Here is a 24,454-nt window from a genome sequence, read left to right on the forward strand (position 1 = left end):
TGGACATGTACACAGGAGGGTAGCGGATATCCTGGATTTTTAAGCTGGAGCTGTTAGACAGGAGGGAAAAGAGAAGACAACAGAGAAGATTCACTGATGTAATTCAATTCAATTTTATTTATACAGCGCCAAATCACAACAGCAGTCGCCTCAAGACTCTTTATATTGTAAATTAAACCCTACAATAATACATATAGAGAAAACCCCAATAATCATATGAGCCCCCTATGAGCAAGCACTTTGGCGAAAGTGGAAGGAAAAAGTCCGTTTTAACAGGAAGAAACCTCCAGCAGAACCAGGCTCAGGGAGGGGCGGGGCCATCTGCTGCGACTGGTTGGGGTGAGAGAAGGAAAACGGGGGACGTGGTGAAGGAGGCAGATGATCTGCTGTGATAACTACTAAATACTACTACTACTACTAATAATAATAATAATAGTAACAATAGCTCGTTGGTTTAATGTTGGGCTCTAATAAATAATAAAAAAAACCACACAGAGAGAAGACACGGCGGAACCCGTGGCTTTTATTTTGATAAGGCGGACTGAAGTTGGAGGGAAGGCGTCGCTCTTGGTGCAGCTGCAGCAGCAGAGCGAAGACCGCAGACTGCAGACGAACGCTGAGCGTGTTTATCTTCCGTCCTCAGTCGACTTCATTCACTCTACTGACCCGTCGGGGAAACTTCATTCAGCACAGAAACAGGACTTTAATAAGATTTTTCCTGCATTTAAAAAAAGTTTAAAATATGCTGCTGCGCTCAAACTGCGCAGGGAGAAGCGGGCAGGCTTAGAATAAGCTCGTCTAAAGTTTGAGTCGACTCCAGAGGGGAGGAAAGGTAAGCCGAACCACAATAAATATCAGAAATATTCAAAGAAAAAGCTGTTTGTTAAAAAGACTCAGGTCAGCTCCTGCTCACTGCTCTTCCTCTTTTTCTCAGTTTCTCACTTCTCCATCTCTCATGTTAGTCGCTGAAAAGCAAAACGTGTCTCTTTTAATTTAATATAGATAGATTCCCGCAAATAAAACCCAACAGCTCGTTCTTCCAGCCTTTTAAATTCAGTTGAATTCATTAATTAAGGCTGAACTCCACTTGAGGCTCTGACATCTTCTGGTTATTCGTCAGTGCCAGTAAACTCATGGCAGATCTTCACGCCTGAAGTAAGAATTTCTCGCATTTTCTGCCTGTTTCTCAGATCTGTTTGAATCGGATTGTTTGTTCCCCATTTTGCATGCTTAGAGTACCCCCAGCTTTGGGGAAGTGGTTATAAAAGCTATTGTTGTTGAGAAAAAGAGAGGGTCTGCGTGTACTTAGTTCATAACTGACATTAATTCATCAGACTTGTGAACAGCTGCTTCTGTGGCTGCAGTTGGGTCAGACCTCATGTTAGAGGCCTGTTCCATCTCCTCTAATCGAGCTGTGGTGGTCACATCCTCCTCTGCAAACACTGCATGAAGCCTGTGTTGAAAGAATGAGCATCAGGAGCCACTTTCTATTTGACAAATAGACTAAAAGTGGAATAAATTCTGTTTCTTCAATTGTGGAATGTGAATCCAACAGAACATCCAGATGAAAAATGAAAGGAACAGTTGTTAATTCAGTTATATATGCTGCTATAATAATTTTATTTTATTATATTTTATTATATTTTCTTCTACTGTACCATGCTGCTGAGTGACTGCTGCTCGTCAAACACATTTCATTGCAATGTTGACCCTGTGCTAACTTGCATATGACAAATAAAACTGAAACTGAACTGAACTGCTTTTTACTATTGGGTCATAAAAGTGGCGTCAGGTGTATTAGACAATTTTGCATCATGTTCTGCTTTTAAGAAAGCTATTAAAATTCTCATTTTTTAAGTATTAGTTGCTAATTCATCAAAGGAAAACACAGAGGCCCTTTGAAAAGTTAAAAACGGTTAAATAACAAACGTACGAAGCGTTGACAAATGAGAACATTTATAGAGAAGTTGTAATGTAATCACAGTGTTTACAGCTAATTAAACTTCCATAAACTTGATGATGTTTTTTTTTCCAAATCATTGATCCACCAGTCCAACCATATCCTGTTCCCATTCTGACAATCATACCTCAACTTTGGGTGTCTGCTGATGACAGTTACCATCTGATAGCAGGGTTGCATTAATGAGCTGTAGTCCTCACTGGAAACGGGGCTAATATAAAACCGATTTTAGCTCAGTGTGAGTGCTTAGTGAATTTAAATGGTTTTAAATGGTCATGCTAGTTTGGCCTGTCCTTGCTCTCAGTGCCGCTGCGAAAGCACACGGAGTGGAGCAGACAGAGATAACTAAGGTGAAATCATGTCAATCTAGTTATTTTACTGGAAGTGCAATAAAAGTTTCCCAGCGAGCGAAAAATATTGACTCAGGTCTTTTGTGGTTACGTTTGCGTGTTTGGCAAACATCCAAAAAAGGCGGCGTCACGAGCGTGAAGCACCTTGTTACCTGTTAGCTTCCTCAGAGCTTTGTTATGACGTATGATCCAGCTTACCCAGTCAGTACTGGATTAGTATCAAAGCTGCATCCCCAATTTAGACAGGCCCGAGGTGCCACTTTGGACTGGGAAATTTCACATTTACATTTTATTTATTTTTCTAATTTATTTTGAATTTTACTCACGAGCTTCAGATAAACAGATACTGCGCCACGTGGAAACTAAAATTTAAGCGGTTCAGCTAAAGAGTTTAATCTAAATACGTATATGAATTTTGATGTAAAACATTTATTTAATATAAAAAGCAAAAGAAAGTGACACAAAACAGCTTTTTTGATGTTTTTTTTTAGTTTTGGCTCCTAAAAATGATGAAAAAAAAGACTAAAAGCGAGCTTAAATGAACAACTGCTTATACATCTGATGCATCCTGTTACAGGGAACATATTCCTGGGTTAGCTAATAATGCTTCTACACTAGATTTAGTGAAAGATTTTAATATTGTTGTGTCTGGTTTTACTTGGAGTTTTCCCATTCTGCAGTCCTCTTTGCTTTAACTACCAGTAACGATTGTGCGCTGTGTGCTCTTTCTCTACATGTCTACATATTGAACTCCTTAATATCCACTGGTGCAAATGTTGGGTTAACAAATTCATGTTTTACATTTTGACCCCTTTGAAACACTGATCATGATGTGTGACAGTTTTAAAAATGAGTAAATTGTACTTTAGTGGCATTTTCTGTAAGTAAAAAGGATTTCTGAGCAGCATGTAATTTCTCCCAAGTCATTTTTATTTACGGGGCACACAACAAGCAATGCTGAGGAAAACCATTATAAATATGAATCAATCTCCCACGTACCTTAAAGGTCCGAAAGTCGCGTTGACCCAACATCTACGTCTGAGAAGCTTAAAGCAGCAAATTTCTGCCCTAAAATTTTAGATTATAAAAATGATTTTGTTTGTTTTCCTCGTCACTGAAGATGATTGTGATGATAATACCCATCAGGATTCCTGACAGATCAAAAGCCAGTGATATATTTGCTTCATTACCATCCCAGCAAAGTTAAAGCTTTACTTTTTGAAACTTTTAATTCAGAGAAAGATGTCAGTGACTTCTGCACTGCTGGTGAAATCTAAGAAGTTTCAGAGCACCGGTGTGAACTCTTGCATTTGCAAGGGTCGCTGCACAGAGGCAGTTTATGATGCAGGTGCATCAACATGAGAAAGACGCTTCTGAAAGTTGCAGTTGGTTGCTAGTACCACTGAACAAATGCGTGCAGCCTTCTGTTTGCTTTTAGTACTTGGTGGATATGCTGAAAAGGACACTAATTAAGTTCTAAACTAATTCAAGTCAGCAATCGAGTGTTATTTTTAAGCACAACATGCTGGGATTTATCCAGTTTAAGCCTCAGATATGGAAACATTTAATGCTTGTGGCAGCTGGAGTTACTGAGTTTGAGGCTCTGAAATGCTTCTTTTTCCCCTCTTTAGCACTAAATAATGTGAATTTTTGGCAAAACATGGCATTTGAAACATTTTTAGGCCACATAAATTCAGACTAATTGAGAAAATAATCCCCAGATGAATCAGTCTCGTAAACCATGACCAAACTGGATACAGCAGAGGCGACAACTTTGATGGTCTAAATAAAAGAGTACAGAAATGCTTTTAAGGCATATTTGAAACTGTACTAGCAAACTCTAACCACAAAGCCCTGGCTGCATACTGGTCAGTGTTTCAGCTGTGCAGCACATAACAAGGGGGTTTCCTGAAGCTGCAGCCTGCTTTAAAAACAGCTTGAATTGCACCTGTTATTTATTTTTAATGGACAGTTAGTTTGATTAACTAAAATGAGCCTTCATTAACTTTAATCTTAACTCACCTGGTTTATTCTGTTTAAAAATCCTTTTAACCATTCGTATTAAAAAGATTTTTTTATTTTTTTTGTCCAAAATCAGCACGTCAGGTTCACTAAAGCAGCCCTGATTGCCACACCGTCGGTGTTGTTCCGAATATTTCATTAAAACATATACAAAAATCTGTTTAAGTAGGCAGCATCAAGCTTGTATTTGCAGCAGGAACTACAGAGCAGCAGAGGTACAGTGTTTATATTTATGTGTCCACTTTTTGCTGTTTTTTTTTTAGCCACTTTAAATATTTACCCAATACCAATAATAAAAGAGAAATCTTTCAACTTCAGTCTAAGGAGCTTGGAAAGAAAGCGAGTGGACTTGATTAAGTTGAAGATGTTTCACCGCTCGTCTGATCTGTGGCTGTGATCAGCTGTCAATCCAAAGGTTTCAACTATTTGTCTGTGAGTTTTACCCATCGCAACTCTTTACTTATTACTGAAAGAAGAGTTTTTCAACTGGTAATTCACAATTTTTAGCAGTTTCAGCTGACAACCTTTGGTTACTGTTGTGTAATCTAAACCCGCACTGATACTGAATACACAATGAGATAGAATAGATTTTAGTTTACTGTTTGCACATTACTGCTTATTCATTACATAGTTTGAACGATTGTGTTGTAGCTACCATTGCAAGATTTAATCTGTTGTTTTTATCCAAATCTTTCAAGGATTGGTCCATAACCTTAAGCTCATCATTTCAGGTCTAAATCTGTGACTTTTTGTTGATGGATGTCAGCTGTTTACCCATATCTTTAAAGGACTTCAGCGTATATTTCATAGCTTTTAGCTAACCATTTCAATCATTAAAATGGGATTTGCAGTTTTTACTGCTATCCTCGCAGTTATTTGTCTTTTTCAGTTGGCATATAAGCAGCAAAGACGACTTATGAGTTGTGACGTAATAAGCTGAGGCTTTTAATCTAAAACAATTCAGATATTTTATAAAAAAGAAATCAATAACAAGGTCTTTAAAATGATGAAAACTGAACAAGGCATTAACTGAACTAACAGACCTGATACAACACATGAGAAGAAGTTTAGGGTACTTTTCCATCACTTGCAACTCTTCCTCTTATCTCCTCCCAAGGGTATGAGAGAGAGGAAGAAGTGCGAGAACAGACGAGCCGAAGCTGCCAACTGAGAAATCCTTTGACTTTCAGCTAGTGACACCTTTAATGTTGCTTGTGACATAAATTAATTCCACAAAACTTGTTTTCTTTTCGGATCAAGTAAACCTACAAATAAAATCATACAGCGGTACCAGTTCTCTTTTTTTCTGCACTCTTGTTGATTTCAATCATCATTTGCCATTTTTTTTAAAATCTGGGTTATTCGTGCATTCGTTTTATCTGTTGCTATGATTAATTATGCTGTTTCTTTTCTCATACTGTCGTTATCTGATCTACATTATCAAGACTGTGTGACGCATGCGATTCATGTGAAAAATAATCAAAAATTAAGATGCGGCTTTGTGTGACATCACAGCACTTTGTAGCTCAACAAATGTTTTACTGTTACTTTTTCAGTTACGTCGTAACGGTTTGCATATTCTGTTACGTGCATACATCACTGAGAAATGTGTCACGTGACTCCTCAGCTACCACCCAAGTACAGGACCCCCGCCTCCCTTGTTTCACAATTTCCATGTCTAACCGTTATGTGTTGTGTAATAAAACTATTATAATATGACGCTGTGCACTGTGCTCTGCAATACGACTAATTAAATATTCAATATTTTAACTGTTAATCTGTGATTTATATTTAGCTGTTAATTTGTCATTTTTAATGCAACACAATTCAACTGTTAATCCATGACTTTAGTGTCCTTGGATTTTTGAACGGTGCTATATGAATCTGTTATTATCCTTCTTATTAACATCCTGTGTTTTGAATTAACTGATGAATCTGTCTGATTAATTCAGCAGTTAATCCCTGATTTTTACTGGGATGCTTTAGCTGTTCCATGACGTTCTGTTGAGTAAATCAACTGCTAATCCGGGATTTTGATATGGCTAATTAAGATGTTAAGCCCTGTTTAGTTTTTGTCTAATTCATATATTAATCACAACTTTTAGGTAAATAATTCAGCTTTTAGTCCTGGATTGTTATCTGACTATTTTGGCTGTTAATCCTTGACTTCAAAATAACTAATTCAGCATTTAATCCAACAATTGTACTTTTTTTAAATTCCTTACTTTAGCTGCACTTATTTTCAGGTTTTTTCGTCACTTTTAGCTGACTACTTAACATGTTAATTCCTGTTTTTTATCAGCCAAATGTAGTTGGCAGTCTTTGGCTTTCATTGGATTACTTTAGCTGTTAATTCAAGGATTTACAATGATTAATCTAGTAAACTTTAAACTGTTTGTTCACTGTTTTAGCTACACCTTTTTGTGTGTTGCTTCAGGTTACCTAGCTCCTATATATTGGCTTTTACATAGTTCCCTGGCACCTGCAAAAGTACCGCTGGCCTGGGATAACTAGTCTAATTAACAGGAACTAAAGTTTTTTACATCTGAATTTGAGTCAGGTTTCAGACATCTGTTCATTATTAAAGATAAAAACCATTATATGGGTTAAAGTTTATTTTAAGTCTGTGTGTGGTTTAACAGGTGGCATTTGTTTGCTAGGTTAATATCAGCATCGGGTGTTATGCAGCTCTGTGTCTCTTGTCAGAACTGTGTAAGGTTGCAAAGTGCTCCACAGCTGCAACGATAGAGCCAGCTTTTTCACGAAAGCTTACCACATCCTTCACTTTGTAACCACAAACAAGTGAAGGTTTTATTCACGTTGGTGGGAAAATAAAATAACCAGCTGTGATGATAACTGCTGTCATGGGATTCAGATCCTTAACATTAGATCCACGTTTTAGAGCTCCTTCGTTGGAGAATTGCATTTTCTCGAATACTGCGTCGACCCCTGTCTTCTCATCCTTTCTGTATACGTTTAAATAAACTGCAGGGAATGGAGAAGTGGCGTCTGTGTCTCTCCATAATGTAAAAATGGACGACAAATGAAGTTTTCCAGTTCCTGTTTACTCCTTGCATGTCATTCCCTTGTCCTTCCTTTCCATGTCCTATAAATTACGAGCTGTGTATAAGTATACCAGAGCCCAAGATGGTGATTTCAAATGTCTCATAAGAAATATTGAGTTCATTAGCACAAAAGGCTAAAAATACCTCGGCACTACAAGACTGAATGGTTGGTTCCAGGCAGAGGGTGCACACTGAAACCTATTAGAAAATAAAATACGCATCATTAGAGTTTCTGTTGTAGTCCAAACATAAGTATATGGTGATGGAAGCATAATAACTAACATTTACATTTACAACAGCTTGAGCTCTTGTGGCTTCCGACAGGCACAAACCACACCATCAGTTTAAATAAAATGCTGTTATCTGGTTTGCATGTTCAAGTTTCACTGCTGTCAGCTGTATTTTTACAACCTGTAAATCATAACTTGTGTTGGTGTTTGTCTTCATCCCTGCAGAAAAAGCCCTTTGCCACTTCTCCTTCACGTTCTTCTAAACCTCCCTGAAACTTCTCAATGGAAGCCTCAGGAAAGTATGACTTTATCGCAACAGAGGACGAGGAGCTCAGCTTCAGAAAGGGTGATTTACTAAAGGTCAGTATATGATTAGATAATGAAGGCATGTTTTCCATTTCCTCCAGCTTGACACGTTTTGTTTTTGCTTTTGAACAGATTATAAACGTTGAAGGTGATTGGTGTAAGGCGGAGATGAATGGACGGGAAGGATATGTACCACATAACTACATCGATTTCCAGATTCCGGGGTAAGAGAGGGACCTACAGCCTTGAACTACAAACAGATATCTTTTGAAAATCCAATGGATGTGTAAAAATCATTTCTTTGTGGGGGTCTTGAACTGAGGCGTGAGCTGCAAATTGACTCACGATGCCAATGCTTTTACCCTTTGAGTGGAAAATCTTCAGTGTGTGCGCACTGACACGAAACAACAGAGGCGGAGCGAGGGGCCTGGTGGAAAAGAAGTGAAAATACGGTTAAAATCAGTGTCGAGAAACACAAATTAATTCAGTTAAGTTTCATAATTTTTGCACAAACTGCTGTGAGAGCTTGTAGTAGGGTTAGACTTGGGTTCACATCAACTCTTGTACGAAATGTTTGGCTTAACCCAGGGAAATTTATTCCTACAGGATAGTTTAGGCCAAACGGCGTGTAAAAGACTGCTGTAGCTCAGGTGGTAGAGCAGGTCATCGGAAGGTTGGTGGTTCGATTCCTGGCTTCCCCTAGTCTGCATGCCAAATATCCTTGGGCAAGATACTAACCCCAAATTGCTCTCCGATGCATCCATCGGAGTACGAATGTGTGTGAATGTTAGCTATGAAGCACTTAGAAAAATGTGCTTGTGCGAATGGGTGAATGCACAAGTTGTGTAAAGCGCTTTGAGTGCTCAGATGAGTAGAAAAGCGCTATATAAGAACCAGTCCATTTACCATTTGAAAGGTTTTGTTGTTTTTGAAACTATGGCTGATTGGCTAAAACAGAGCATAACTCTAACTCGGGCAAACATAAAAAAGCAGCAGTATAAACAAACCAAAAGATTTAGGCAATTTTAGCTTTTTTATTGTTGTGAGTGAGACATTGAGCCTCAGTGGGATTACAGGCATGAATAAAGGGTAAATAAAATAGACTAAAGCAACATTGGTTCATTCTTGGTTTTAAACTTTTGTAACGATTCCTGGCCGCTTTGTGCACGAGTGTGAGTGACTTAATTTAGATAACCAGCAGCATTGTGGCCTCTGTGTGCAGGTGGTTTAAGGAGGACGCCAGTCGCAGTGCTGCAGAGGACATACTCAAGTCCAAAACTGTCGGGGAGTTTCTGATCCGAGGGTGCCAAACCTCCCTGGGGGATTTCTCCATTTCTGTCAAGTGAGTAAAGCAATGGGAAGTCTTAAAGTTTGGCTCACAGCTATATTTATGCTGAAGCTAAATGCGTACTTTAGCGTGCCTACGTGCTGATGTTCAGCATGTTTAACTATGCTTAGTCAACATCTGGTTTGACAGTTAAAGGGGAAGTAAATTATAGAATATTACCGAGTCACTTATTCTGTTTGTTCAGCTCTTTGACAGCATGCTAGGCATATTAGTACGTCAGCGTCTTCAACCAGCATCAAACTGGATATCCATTCTTTTAGTTCATAAAACAGTAAAGAAATATTTTTACATTTGTTTCGCATATAGACCAGACGGGGCTAGATCCAGAACCAAATGGTGTTGTTTTTCAAGAAGGACTCATCACATAACCTGATGTTTTAGCTTCTTTTTCTTTAAAAATGTAAACTGAACGTCTTTGAATTAGGATAAAATGAGACAATCGAAAACATCACTTTGGATTTCTGATTACCTTTCTGCTCTTCTTTGACATTTACTTGATTTTTAATGATTAATTCAAGAAAAAATTACTAGTTGCACCATGTAATGTGTTATAAAAATTGTGCTATAAAAACCAATCACAAAGTTTTTCATTTGGCTCAGTGGTGAAAGTCTGCTGGTGTCTCGTATTGACCGGTTTTATGTGTCATGTAAACGATGGGAAGATGCTAAAGTTTTGTTTATGTTATGTTTCTACCAAGCGGCTGGCTCCAAGTGAGAGTCAATCTCCCAATACTGTTAAATGATAACTTAACAGCACACCTTCTAAATATGGTCAAAGAAACTAACATTGCAAAAACCGTAACTCAAAATAATATGTCCAGAAACCAGTGGGTGATGATGCTATGTCTATTTTATTAATAGTTTATGGTTTCAAGCTAAACTTCCAGCTCTGTGTGCTGTTTGAGTGTCACGTGAATGGACAGTGGTAGAGACCAGTTTCACTCTCATTCAAAAATGCCGAATCTTGGGTTTCAGTTGAAACCAAACTTCCTTTTTCCAACTTTGGTAACTAATAAACACCAAGATTTTGCAATGGATGGCACCAGCCACAACACCGAGGGTTTGTTTGACCACACTGTCATTAAAAACAGATGTGTATTCACTGTGTAAAGAAGATTTATATAGGGACTTGCAAATACTTCGGATCTTAAAGCGTTACAGCGACTCCGTTAACCTATCCCACAACCCCCACTGCTCCTGGTAACCATTTTGGTTTGAACCATAACCGGCTATACACTTTCAAAACCGTCTCTTTGGTCCAACTACAGTTCCCATGAAACAGGCCAATCGGATTAATATAAAAGTACGTTATATCTGCATTATTTCTCCCAGCCAGCAGAGGGAGACTCGTCTGTTTGCGAAAAGACGAGCTAATGAAAAAAATAACCATACTTGTCACTTGAACTGTAACTCCAGTGAACATGTTTCTGATGAGTTCATGGTCTCAGTTGCTAGTTTCAGGTCTTATTTAATACTTAAGTATTATTTTCCATACAATATGAGGTTAATTTTGTAGCTTAACCTCATAAATCAGAATAACACACACAAATAAAACAGAGTATCATTTAGAGCTGTGCTTTATGTGCATCCAACATAGACATAGAACCAAAAGTGTCAAAATGAAATAAATACATAAACAAACAGTTAATTAAAAGTGTAATTAATTAATTGTGGATTTATTTAGTCAAAATCCTATTCACTGTGGTTAATATGGTACTGCATGCTGTGCTGCATGAATTTATTTATCTTTAACCGCAGCACCAAAGTCAGTGGGCGGGACTAAATCTGCTCTAGTCAAAGCCTTGCTTTGCTTTTGGTCAGTGTTTGTTTCATACTAAGTATAAAGAGTTTGAGTTTTCATACTTGCTCGTTCCTGCGTGACAAGTACAGTCAGGACTGGAGGACAGCTCAGAGTGAGACGGCAGGTTGATAACATCTGACACTTGGCGACACTTGTGCACAGCTTCACTGAGTACTTTACTGCCATTTTACGCCTCAGCCATAAAAGCCTGATGGCGTATTGTCGTCACCCTGCTGGGTGGGCGGGTAGCCAGCTAGGCGACATGGACACCAGAGTTTGTGAATGCGATAACTGGAGATTAAAGCGACTGATACCATCGGTGTATCTACTGAAAACCTGAGTTTGAATCTCAGTGACCTCGACCTCAAGGTGAGAGGTCAGAGGGAAAGTTTTCTGGAAATGTAAACACTGTTGATATTTGGATTAAGAATTAATTTAATTAATTTAATTAATTCATTATGTATTTAAAACATTTTTTATTTACAGTTTTAATTAAATAATATTTTGGTGATGTATTTACTTATTTCATTTTGGCACTTTTGAGGCTGCACAGTTATTGATGTAAGGCTGCTGTATAGTTTTTCCAGCATAAAATGACACACAAAATCTATGTACTTCGTTTATATCAGGGGTGGGGAACTCCAGGCCTCGAGGGCCGGTGTCCTGCAGGTTTTAGACGCGTCTTTGATTCAACACAGCTGATTTTAAATAGCTAAGCTACCTCCTCAACAGGTCTTGAAGTTCTCCAGAGGCCTGATAAGTAACTAATCATCTGATAAAGGTGTGTTGACCCAGGGTGAGATCTAAAACCTGCAGGACACTGGCACTTGATGCCTGGAGTTGGACACCCCTGGTCTGTGCACTCCGTAGACCAAAAAAAAAAAACAGTCAAGAAAATCATCAAGTTGACATTTAGATTGTTTGAATTATTTTAATGTGCTTGTGCTTAAGAAAATAATTAGGTTGTTTTTAAACTGGAAGTGTGATAACATCTACTAAAAGATCAGTTAGAGTTCCCTAATATTTTGGCGTTACAGTGTCACGCCCTCTGAGCTCTTTCCTCCTTCGCTGGAGGTTCTTATTTTTTATCACCAAAGGCAGCTGCAGAATAAACAAGTGAGGCAGAGGTGAAGTCAGTTTATCCTCTCGTGTCCGCTGTCTGTCAGACCACCAGCGCAGATGATTCCTTTTAGCGCTCTGATTACAGGATCCGCCGGGACAGTTTGAAAGACTGTCCTTATGTTATTTATAACACCCGTGCAAAATATCTCCAGTCCTAAATGGTTTCAAGACTCGTGTATTTTAATTTTTCAGTAACCAGTAACAGGTGCTGTCTTTTAGTATGTCCATGGGTTTTTAATGTATACAGTTGTGGTCAGAGGTTTACATACACTCGTGCTCTGGCATCAATGTCTTGGTGATTTGGGGCTTTTAATGATTTCTTTGAACTGTTCGTTTTCCAGGTTGGAATAACTGTACCGGAAAATTGTTGAATTTCTCCAATCCACACAGACTCAAAAGTATACTTACAGGGACATTCAGCCACACTAATGTTTGGTTTAATCTCATTTAGCAAGTTGCACCTCGACCAGACTCTTTTCGTAGCTTCTGGCATAATTATTTCTGGATATTCGACCATTGTTCTTCGAAGAATTGAAAGAGTTTCTTCAAATTTGTTCCAAAACCAGTTTTAATGTGTGTCTGGGATCATTGTTCTCTTGGAGCACTCAATCTTGCCCACGTTTTAACTGTATAGTAGTTAAGTTCATTATTACATCCATGTTGTGCAATGTACCATTGGCATTAAATTAGCACCAGAGCATGATGCTAACACCACCGTGCTTCACAGTTTGGAGAGTTCTCAGCCTCAGCTTTAGTCATCCAAACATAATTTGGAAAGAAACTGAAGTTTAGGGGACTTCAGCATTGACTTGCTGTAGATCTCTGTATGACTTCTGTATAGTTGGGTGGTAGTTTTACACTATAAATTGGCTGCTTCCTGGGTGTTGGCTGAATTTTTGTTGTCATTTGCTCGAAGCAACACATCACAAGCACTGTACATACAGTACCGTATGATTCATAGCGGTGAAAACGCTGGTCACACTTTAAATAAATAATATCCACACTTCAAGTGCTCTTAGGCCTGTTATGTGCCTTGAGTAGATTTACTTTTTTTACACTATATAAATTGACCCAGTTATGTGCTGAGGGAGTTTTTGTTTGATGTTGTAGTTTTGTGCATCGACCAGCAGAGGACAATCCAGATAAGGAGAGAGGAACCAGTGGGATGAAGGAAACAGGGGGTCGTCTGTTATGTAGATGTTCTTGCGCACTCCCTTTAGAAAAGAATGAGAAGCAGAAAAAAAACCTCAAGAAATTAAACAAATTTCAACTCCTTCTTTCAGGGCACTGTTTTACAAGAGCTTCTGACCAGGATTAGTACATCAAGGTTTTCTCTCTATAATAAAGGGCCACGAAAGACTCTGTTTACTCAATTTTATTTCAGTTAACATCATTTACACAATCACACATTTGTTTCAATTTGGAAGTCTGATATGATCAAGGAGAGACCTTTCAGCCTTTGTCTCTAATCCAGTTTTAAGACCTGATTTACTTCAGTTTGGTCTTTGCTGCATATAAATCTGGACAGAAGTAGATGTGATGGATGCGATTCGTCAAATTAGTGTAAAAGTATAGCCAGACTGAAGCTGTATGAGGGGCCAAAAACCACTTTTTAAACCTTTCCTTAATAAAGTCCAAGAGTCTTTAAGTCTAAAAACTGTAAATAAAGTAATTTTTGTTCCTTATTAGTACAAGAAAGGCTTCAAGAATCTGAAGGTTCAGTCTTTTTTTTTTAGTTAAATGAATAGAAGACACTTCCCACTGAGGGGAAGCGGTTAGTTCTGACCCTGAAATGTTATCCACATAGTGTTGTGTAATTAAAAATGACCTTTTGATATTTAGTAGTTATTTAGTCTGTGGGCCATGGATAGTAAAGATGTAATCTTTATCTCTTCTCCTCAGACATGAGAATGACGTCCAGCACTTCAGAGTGATGAGGGACAACAAAGGCCAGTACTTCCTGTGGCAGGAGAAGTTCACCTCCCTCAACAAGCTGGTGGAGTTCTACAAAACCAACACCATCTCTAAAAGCAGGGTGATTTACCTCAACGATGGCAGCCTCAACGACAGCAAAGGGTTCCCCTCCCCATCCCAGCCGGTAACGCCTCGAGCATATCTACAGAAATCAAAACCTGATTATAAATTTTACATTTTGCAGCAAACATACAGTAATGTGTCACACAGAGATAATGGGATAAATGATGTGACAGTTTCTGTGGTATTGCAGAAGGTCAAACCACATTTCAGGTGTCAGGTTCCTTTACAATAAATTTGCAAAAAGATGACGTGTTAAATTTCAGTGTAATGAGAATTTTTTTTCTAGTCATACTGAGAACATTTTTAACAAAGACTATTTGAAGCCAGCTCTGCAAAATCAGGGAAAATTAGTCTTTAATAGACTGAAAACATGACTGATAACTGATAACCCATGATGATGATCTAAATGCCAAACACTCCAACGATGACATTTTCCAAAAGAACATTTTTACATGTTTATTGCAGAGAAGCTTTTGAACTCTTCTATTAAACCTCTTGACCTTTAGAAGAACTCCTGGTGAAGTCCTGGTGCAAGATGGGCAACGATAACCTAGCATGCTTTTGTTTTTCGATGGTAGGATAAGCTGGAAAAGCCTAAAAACAAAACTGTGCAGACAGAACTCTACACACATGGGTCCCCAACTGGCTTCAAATCATAGACTGTGTATAAAACATGATGACACATGAAGGTTACAGAGCTGACATTTAGAAATCTCAGCGTTAGTGTGCTGGATGCGGTCATGCTCGTTTTTTGGAGCCAGAGGTTTCTATATTTGGACATATGAGTTTGTTATGCTAGCAAATTGGACTCAGAGGTACCTGCTAATTGTGTTAAGGCTAATAAAATGTGAGCTAATTGTGCTAAGGCTAATAAAATATGAGCTAATTGTGCTAAGGCTAATAAAATATGAGCTAATTGTGCTAAGGCTAATAAAATATGAGCTAATTGTGCTAAGGCTAATAAAATATGAGCTAATTGTGCTAAGGCAAATAAAATATGAGAATTTCTCTTGTCCTAACTGAGCCTCACATTATTTCCTGTAGAAATGTTCCAAAAGGCAACGACGCCATACTGTAGCTCGGCAGCTATAGCTAATTTTAAACACTAACTACCTTTGAATGCACAGTTGGTATCATGGAGAAACTATCCACAAAGACCAAAACTGTTTTATTGACCACTCTGTAAAATGTTTATTTCTTCTAAAGCTGGACTTGTTGACTTGGGACTCTATGGGGACCCACATTTGGGGGCAGCCTTAACTGGCCATTAGAGGAATTGCAGTTTTCATGCACAGACTTCATAGTTGCGCTCTAGAATTTGCTGCTTTGGTTCAAGCCTCTTCGTAACCACTTAAGCCACTGTGTTAGGGGTGAAACTGAGACTGAATCAGAGATATAAATGTGCTCAGTTTCACAATGCCTCCCTTCCTATTATTAATAGAGGCCTGTTAATGTTGAAGAGATGCTGTAAAAGTGAGGCACCTGAATGTGAACGAACATGCGAGGAGGATTATCTGAAGCCACTGACAAAAGCAGAATGATCACTTTATCACTAAAGCTAAGCTGTAGGAAAGCTGTAATGTTTTAAGCCTGTTCAGGCAGAGAGCGAGCAGGAAATACATGAAAATAATAGAGTATGTTTTTAGTTTATGATTAACTGATAAAAAGCAGAACTGTGACCAGTTGCCCCCCTTGACTGATCATGTAAAAGAGTGTGAAGAGGAAATGAAAGCTAAGAAGGTGGTTTAATGTGAGCACATCAAAGTGATGGAGGGAAACTGTAAAAATCCTGAGAAACTAAAAGCGCCACGCAAACGTCTACGTGTCTTATTCGAGTCTTTGAATTCTGCGTCTTTCTGTTGGTAGAGGTTTTTCTTTTTTTTTTTTAAATACGAAAATATGTGGACATACACATTTCCGAGTCCTGGGTTGGACGCCGTCAAACATTTCGCTGCATGTTGACATGATAGCATCACACAGCTGCTGCACATTTGTCAGCTGTGCATCCATGATGCAAATCTTTAGTTCCATCACATCCCAAAGGTGCTCGATTAGACTTTGAGATGATTTGAGCTTTAGCGCGTTACCCTGCAGGAAGCAGCCACCAGAAGACGGGTAGGCTGTGGTCACAAAGGGATGGACAGGGTCAGCAAAATACTCAAGAGGACTGTGGTGTTTAAACGATGCTCAGTTGGTACCAAGGGGCCCAAAAGTGTGCCATAAAAATCATCATCACCACCAGTCTGAACCCTTGATACGAGGCAGGATGGATCCATGCTTTCAGGTTTGACCCTACCATCAGGATATTGCAGCAGAAATCAGAACTCATTAGACCGGGCACAGTTTTTCTTTAAGTGTCAAATGTTGGTGAGCCCATGTAAATCGTAGCCTTAGTTTCGTGTTTTTGGCTGACAGCAGCGGCGTGCAGTGATGTGGTCTTCTGCAGCTAAATCCCAACTGTTTCAAGGTTTGCAGTGTTTTGCATTCAGAGATGCTTTTCTGCATAAATTTGTTATGAGTGGTGATTTTAATTGCTGTTGTCCTTCTGTCAGCTTGAATCAGTCTGGTCATTCCTCTCTGACCTCTGACATCAACAAACTATATTCTGATGCTCTGTTTGAACCTCAGCAGGTTGTCTACATGCACTTGTTGCCATGTGATTGGCTCATTAGATATTTGTGTTATAAAGCAGTTAAGGAAGTTTATCTAATAAAGAATGATACATTTTGGACAAAAATTACGCATTACACATACAACAACACTTGCATCAGGGCAACTGTTGTTGAGCGCATACAACAACACTTGCCTCAGGGCAAGTGTTGTTGTATGCGCCATATAAATAAAAGTGAATTGAGTTGAACTGAAAGGGAAACCAAAAAATGTTAGCTGGATGTTAGTTTAACCTTTGGTAATAAGTTCTTCATTGATCAACCACTCACGTCTACACTGAAAGCTCAGTAATGTTGGGTCCTACGATGAAGGAAACCGATGAGATCAATACATTTTGGGATATTTTTGAGAATGTAATACACTTCTTTGTGTTTTACTTTGAAAACAATCACATTTGAAAGCAGCTCGTTGTAAAACTGGGCGTTCTGGTTGGAAGAACTTGTTAATTTGTATTTATGATGTTCCATGAAGGTATAAAGATGCACTTTTCTGCTTCAGTCTATTTTAGGAGCTTAAACGCAGACCCATATTACATTACCTGCGGTTGTTCTTGTTTTGAAGTCTCTTTCACTGTAAAAATCAATCATGCATAAGATGAAAAAAGTTAGATTTCTGAACATAAATAGAAATAAAAACTGTATCTTATCTTCTTCCTGTCGGCTTCCTTCCTGCAGGTGAAGAGGGGGAGTTTGCCTGAGCAACGTACAACACCAGCTTTCAATACGGCTCCACGCCGATCTTCAGACCAGAGTACCAGCTCGATGGTATGAGCTACAGCTTTTCTTCCTCTCAGCTCTGAAGTCTCTGATAGCAAATAACGTGCAAAGGTTTTAGCCACAAAGATAACAATAGGTTCAGAACTTTAAACCAAGTGCAGGAAACAGAAAAGCAAAATCTAATTTGCCTTTAAAGAGTCGAGACCAAGCTATTTTAGGCGGGGGTGGTCGTAACGTTTCGGCTCATTGTTCTGTGTTGTACAATAAGCAAAAGCAGGAACGTAAAGTGTGTGTTGCTCTCTGCTTTAAGGGCAGAAGACCCGAGCTGGAGGCGCGAGCGCATACGATCGGCCACACAGGAAGAAACAGTCCTTCTACTTCGGCTCAGCCTCTGAGACGCACCTCTGAAACCTTGCCTCTGCCTCAGGTCAGCCCCGCCACGCTTTGATGCTTACTGGCTGTGGTAAACACAGGAAACTGTAGACCAGCTAACATCATGTTGATACACTGCGTTCAGCCGGGTGACATCAGCGTTTATTCTAAACTTCAAATAAGACAACATGAAACGAACTAGATCACAGCTTTAAGATTTTAATAAAAATAATGACTGTTAGGAACACATATCTCAGTACTCGGAATAAATGGTGACAAATATAAACAGTTGTGTGAAAAACTGAGCTTGCAGAGCCGTCTTTAGCAGCAGCGACTTGAATTGTTGTTTTCGGTATAACTTTATCGGTCTCTCACATCGCTGCAGAGAAAATTAAGCCCACTCGTCTTTACAGAGTTGCTTCAGTTCATTGAGGTTTGCGGGCATTGATTTATGCACAGCTTCTCCTGTAAGGTTGCACCACATTTCAGTCAGGGGGAGGTCTGGACTTTGACTTTGACTGGGCCGTTGCAGCACCTCGGTTCTTCTCTTTCAGCTATTCGCACAGCCGTGTCATTGCGTGACTCAGTTTGAGCCAAGCTTTAGCTATCAGGCAGCATCACATTTGACTTGAGGATACTTTGGTGTTCAGAGGAGATGTTTGTGCCGATAACGTGTTTGGTTTTGTGCATCATGGTCAAACATCTCCACTTTAGCCTTATCTGTACAATGGATGTCTTGTTGTTTGTTCAAATGTAACTTTGCAAACTTAAGCCATGGTGCCATGAAAAGTCTTTCTTCTGGCATCCCTTCCAAACAATCCACACTTGTTCAGTCTTTTTCTAATTGTGCTGTTGTGAACTTTGACCTTTAATATGCTAATTGATACATGTAAAGTCTAAGATGTAGCCTCTTGGGCTGTTAGCTGTTTCTCTGAGCACTGCTGACCTCAGGGGGAAGTCCGTGCACGCACCTGCATATTTCAGACCAGCAGCTAAAATCTCTGCTTTCTTTGAAGTGTTGTGCTTCGCCAATGATCAGTAAATCAGGAGCGTTTGATTAGCCGCTCCTGGCAGCCATTTACCCCCTTAAATCCTGTGCAGTCATTGTGAATGTACTCTGCTTTGTCCTGAGAAAATGTTCTTTTTCAGAACTGCCTTTACACAGAAGTGAAAAACACGTTTAAGCTCTATTAAAAACTGCAGTCAAATCAATTTACACCCACTCAAAGTGTCGCAGTCTGAAGCCACACTTTGCTTATTTTTGAACAACAAACTTTGAGTATCGGTATCAGGATATATCATAGTTTCAATAAACTGCACTGTCTGAGATGTAGAGGAACAGAAACAGAAGTATTTGGCAGTCTGGATGTTTGATCTGTTTTCTGGTAATTCAGTGGAAAACATTTTTAAAAAGTGCATTTTGGGTAAACTTTAAAGGCTCATGTCACTGTATGGGATGTGTGGCTGCTAAAGACAAGTTACAGAATATGACTTTTTAGCTAATGTTAAAATGCAGAAGTCACAAAAAGCAGTCCAGTAAAGGACTCTCACAGCTACAGCTGTGTCCGTCAGGTATTGATCACTGTTTGGTTTCCATCTGCAGAGACCATCCACGCTGCAGGTCAGGGCACTCTACAAATTCACCGCAGAGGAAGACGACGAGCTCGAATTTTCCGCCGGCGACATCATCGACGTGCTGGATAACTCCGATGCGTCGTGGTGGAAAGGCAGGCTGAGAGGATCGACTGGGCTGTTTCCCGCAAACTACACAGAGCAGCTGTAAGGAAACGCCACAGGCGATGATTTTAAAACGCCTGCGTGCGTTCAGACTCGATCTGCGGCTGCGTCAGCTCTTGATGGGTTTCTGAACGTGAACCAGCAGGCTTCTGTATGTGCTGCGTGTCAGCCTCCTACCAGAGGACTGAGGCAGTGCAGCTTTATTTACAAAGGAGCAGAGACACCTGCAGGAACTTCCTACAGCTCCCACATGTTCACCTGGCACACAGGAAATGCTGCAAATGATGCCTGAGGATGTTGTTTGTATCATGACGTGTCAGTAAGCATGTTGTCTGAATGCTTGCTGGCCAGGCTGCTGATGAATGGACTGTCTGCTCACTTTTGACACATTTTTATCAAAAAATGTTATTGACTTTTTAAATAAACTTTTTTTTATCACCACCTTCATGTTTAAATGATGCTCACTCATAACGAGGGCTTTCTGTGGGGTTTTATCTTATCACATTTTACCTGTGATATTCCTGATATTCATTTGGGTATTTCTATCGTTTTAAAGGTGAGTTTTTATTTATTTTATGTAAAATGTTTTATTCTTGGAGTTGGTCTCTGCATGATTCACAAATCAAAATAATCTTTATTTTTTTATCTCTTACTGGGCTTTGGTGCAGCTACCAGCCCTGAAATGAGCCATTTTAACTCCGCCCCCTTTAAAGATACATTTTTGTATTTACCCTATGAATTAAACTCTCACCACTAGTGGGCAGTGTTTTACTAGAAAGTTTTTAATGAATCACATTTAACCAACATTAATGACGTCACATATCGTTTTAGAGTCGTGGTAAAAATTATAAAAATGATTTGCACATCCGTTTAAACTAGGCCGTGTAAGACCAAAGTGTAACGTCAATACAAAATAAATAAAATGCAGTTGTTAAGAATAATAATAAAAAAAAAACCTAAAAATGTGAAAGTTAACAGAACAAAACTGAGGTTCAGAATATTAAAGATGCAGTAAAACCTATAATTACATTTATTAGGCCCTGCTGTATAACCGAGTCTTTAACGATAAAAAGAAGAAAAGACTTTTAACGATGTGGTTAAAAAGCCATGAAGCACTAATCGAGCGAACAATATTCCTTGTGAATCACATATCTACAAAAAGCTAACATAGCAAACATAAACTGTTGCTGCATTTTTTTTATCGTTAATTTCCCAGACTCTGTGCTGGCGGCGACAAAAGTCGCCTCCCGAGTCCTTCAGCTGTGGTTTAAATAGCTGTTCTACAACGTCTTCCTCTCCGTCAGTATTTCCTCTTCCTCTTATGGCTGACTGGATGCTACAATCACCCACTGTACCTCTTGTGGTTCAAATTTGCAAATGCACTGTTTACAGTTTGAGCACACATTCACACCAGCGCTTTTTTCACACATTTACACAGTTCGACATGCAGACAGCCCTACAATATTTAACTTTAGTCGATTTGTCTTCAGCACAGTACAAACACGATATGGAAATCATGACCGAGGTTGTTTCTTTAAATTTTTTTGGCTGTTTTAATTAATTTCGAAAGCTTTAAATGTGTTTTAAACACAGGAAGTTACATTCAGTTGCTTTTAAGGCTTCACTTTAAGCTAACTTTCTTCTGATTGGTTGTCTCTCGCAAACAAGTGGGTTTGCAAGCAGGTGGGTGGGGCTTTGGTGCTCACAGCCAGAGATGAAAAAGTTCATATTCACAAGGTTAATGTGAACATGAACCAATGGAAGACAAAACCTGACAGAAAATAATAGAAATCATGGCAGATGTACTTGAATTATTGTCCACCTGCTTAACGTTAACCAAAACTCCAGAAGTACACTCATATGGAAAAGATATATATAAATCTTATAAAGTTTTTATCTGTCTTGTATGAAACTTGTATGAAAAGCATACAAGAGTGAAAACACATATAAGATCCCTTGAAAAATTATATAATGAAACTTGTATGTTTTGTATACTTACTAAAAAAATATATGAAAGTAATGAGAAAGTGGCCACTTTCATGAGTAAATCATGTAAGCCTTATATGATTTATATATGATTTACTCATGAAAGTGGCCACTTTCATGAGTAAATCATATGTTTTTACTATTTCTTTTCCATATGGGCAGTTAAGGAGAGTTGCCCTTCAAAATAAAATCCCTATTAAAGACAAAGAAATTGCACTCATTTTACTTTTTTGATGCAAGGAACAAAGAACTCATTTAAAACTTCCCCACTGACTTTGAGACTTCTGGAATTAAAAAAAAAAAAAGACACTTATATACTTTATTTTTTCTTATAAAAATTCATGTGTGTATAACAAGCAGGTCGTTGTGGTGGTTGAAGGTGATCCTGTCAGTAGCTTGTTGTACAGCTATGGCACCTGGAATACTGAAGTGGAGATGAAAACAGCCCAACTCAATACAAATAAACCCAATATCACATTTCTGAAAACATAACTTAATAAAAAAAAATGAAAATTTGCTCATAGACTATAACATAGAAAAAAGTAAAATACTCAATAAATCCAAACATGTGTGTCTTTGATGTAAGAGAAAGTTCACTGTCTGATATCCATTTGTTATCCAGAGTCACTCAAAGCTTTTTCTCTAAAGAAAAAAGCTCACTGAAGAGTAGCAGGACAGCATCTATTTATAGCTGCAGAAAACAACCCCCATGTCTTGTGGAATGACATCAGTGACAGTTTTATCTGAACCATCAGATGAAGGGATTTTTGAGCAGGGTACCAACGACACTTTTTAGTTTGCAGAGAGCACCGCTAATGTAACATGCATCCATTTCTGTATCAGAAACTTTCACACAGGCTCTGCGTCTCGTTAAGATCCGGTGCTCTCTTACTTTAGGCCAGGGATGAGAAGCGATGTTTGGTTTCTAGGTGACTAAGATAACATGTGTGGAAACAGGAAGCTTTTGCAGTAATATCTCCAGACAGTTTTTTTTTTCTTTAGGTACTTTTGTGTACCAGCATGGTGGCATCGTGGTTAGCACTGTTGCCTTACAACAAGAAGGTCCTGAGTTTGACTCCACCGTCTGTGAAGTTTCCATGTTTGTCGTGTTTGCGTCAGTTCTCGTCGGGTGCTCCTGCTTCCTCCCACAGTCCAAAGACACGCAGTTAGTGAGATTAGGTTAAGTGGTAACTCTGAATTTCCCATAAGTGTGAATGGTTGTGTGTCTCTTTACGTTAGACTGGTGACCTGTTCAGGGTGTACCATGTCTGTCACCCTGTGGCAGCTGTGATAGACTCCAGCTCCTCTGCAAACCTGATAATGATAAGTGGACGTGAATAGATGTTTTTGTTTTTTCCCCCTCATCACTACTAATCAGGGCCTGGTGATGTGTTCTGATATAGAACATTTAAGATTTAATTCCTTACTTTTTGTGCAAAATCCCAAAACACACCATTTGGGAACCTTTGCTTCGGAGTTATTATAGTTTTGTATTTTCTAATTACTTTTTATTTTTATTCTATTTTGACTTTTTGCTTTCAGTTCAGTTTAGTTTCTGTTGGTTTCCAGATTGGATTTTTTTTTTTGTTTACGTTCAGTTTAGATTGTTTGAACATGTTTAGGTTTATTTATTTATTTATTTAAATTTTCACTCTTAGTTTTAGTCTTTTTGACTGTTATTGAATGGAGGGAATATGTCATTGGCAATATTTAGGAAAACCAGTAGGCTACAGAATGGTACAAGACCGTAATAAAATGTTAAATGTAATAGAAATTTTTACCAAACTGAAAAATATAGAAACTTTTTATTCTTGGTTTTGCTGTCCTGTCCGGCACTGCCACAATCAGAATTCTTGTCTGAAGGCCACGAAAGGTCGACTTCATAGTCACAGTTTATTAGATTTTTATCAGAACGCACAGGACCGAACAGAATAAGGAAAGAGAAGTTGGGGAGAGATTGAACAGAAGGAGAGGGAGAGAAAAATAGAGAAGAGGGATAAAGAAAGAAAGAAAAGACTGAAAATCTGCTTCAACACCTGCTTAAAAAAAACAAAAAACAAAACGAAAACAACACAGCAAGGAAACCATAGCAACAACCAACACAACCACGAGTAACAGTAAATAATAAATATTAAATGTTACTGAGCAGCACATGGTATTAATGATGCATGATATGTTTCGAGGCAGCAGCTGACCAAGATAGTGAGTGTCTGTGAGTACGTGTTTGCAAACCTGTGTGTGTGAGTGCGCTTGTATTCATAAGGTTTCTCCATGTAAGTGTTTGATAGTGGGTGTGGGGAGCCACAGCCCTGCCCCCCCAGGATATGAAGCAGGCATGGAGGAGACCCGGGTCCCTGACATCTACAGGCCCCCTCAGAGCACGAAATCCCAAGGAGGACCACCGCAGGGGCGATCACGCCACCCACCTGGAAAAGGAGGAGAGCTCCGGACGAGGGTCACCCAGAAGCCACGGTGGGCAGCAGTGACGACGAGCCTGCAGGCTCCACTAAGCCAGAGCAGACTGAGCCCCGGACCCAGAGACCCGAGAGCCCCCACACCCTGCAAGGGGCCCGATAGAGCCAGGGGGGCCAGGCCCCGCCAAGCAGCAGAGCCAGAGTGAGCCAGTGCACACCCGAGCACACAGCCCTGGACAACGAGAACTTTTTTCAAAAGTCTAGTTTTTATTTTTATTTTAGTTACATAAGATGCTTTTCTGCATTTAGTTTTAATTT

The 24,454-nt window shown here is 39.1% G+C and overlaps 1 protein-coding gene across 3 annotated transcripts; it reads left to right on the top strand.

Annotated features, from left to right (window-relative positions):
* The first annotated feature begins 417 nt into the window (after positions 1 to 417).
* On the top strand, positions 418 to 20,178 carry grap2a (GRB2 related adaptor protein 2a). Of its 3 annotated transcripts, none has more exons than XM_040042843.1 (8): positions 421 to 832; positions 7,853 to 7,987; positions 8,066 to 8,157; positions 9,156 to 9,275; positions 14,107 to 14,302; positions 17,586 to 17,675; positions 17,938 to 18,054; positions 19,603 to 20,178. In XM_040042843.1, the coding sequence occupies exons 2-8, from the start codon at positions 7,910 to 7,912 to the stop codon at positions 19,780 to 19,782; spliced, it is 873 nt and encodes a 290-aa protein (XP_039898777.1). In that variant the 5' UTR covers positions 421 to 832; positions 7,853 to 7,909; the 3' UTR covers positions 19,783 to 20,178. The 3 variants fall into 3 exon arrangements, with proteins under 3 accessions (XP_039898784.1, XP_039898777.1, XP_039898778.1); XM_040042844.1 differs by lacking the exon at positions 421 to 832 and adding an exon at positions 841 to 4,764; XM_040042850.1 differs by lacking the exon at positions 17,938 to 18,054 and having other exon boundaries at positions 418 to 832.
* Positions 20,179 to 24,454: the final 4,276 nt, after the last annotated feature.

Source organism: Simochromis diagramma, unplaced genomic scaffold, assembly GCF_900408965.1.
Source record: "Simochromis diagramma unplaced genomic scaffold, fSimDia1.1 OVJJ01000321.1, whole genome shotgun sequence".
Taxonomy (NCBI): Eukaryota; Metazoa; Chordata; class Actinopteri; order Cichliformes; family Cichlidae; genus Simochromis; species Simochromis diagramma.

Coding starts and splice junctions, on each gene's coding strand:
- grap2a (XM_040042843.1), top strand. CDS start 7,910: ATGGAAGCCTCAGGAAAGTATGACTTTATCGCAACAGAGGACGAGGAG. Junction 9,276..14,106: donor GATTTCTCCATTTCTGTCAA/GTGAGTAAAGCA, acceptor TCTTCTCCTCAG/ACATGAGAATGACGTCCAGC. Junction 18,055..19,602: donor AAACCTTGCCTCTGCCTCAG/GTCAGCCCCGCC, acceptor TTCCATCTGCAG/AGACCATCCACGCTGCAGGT.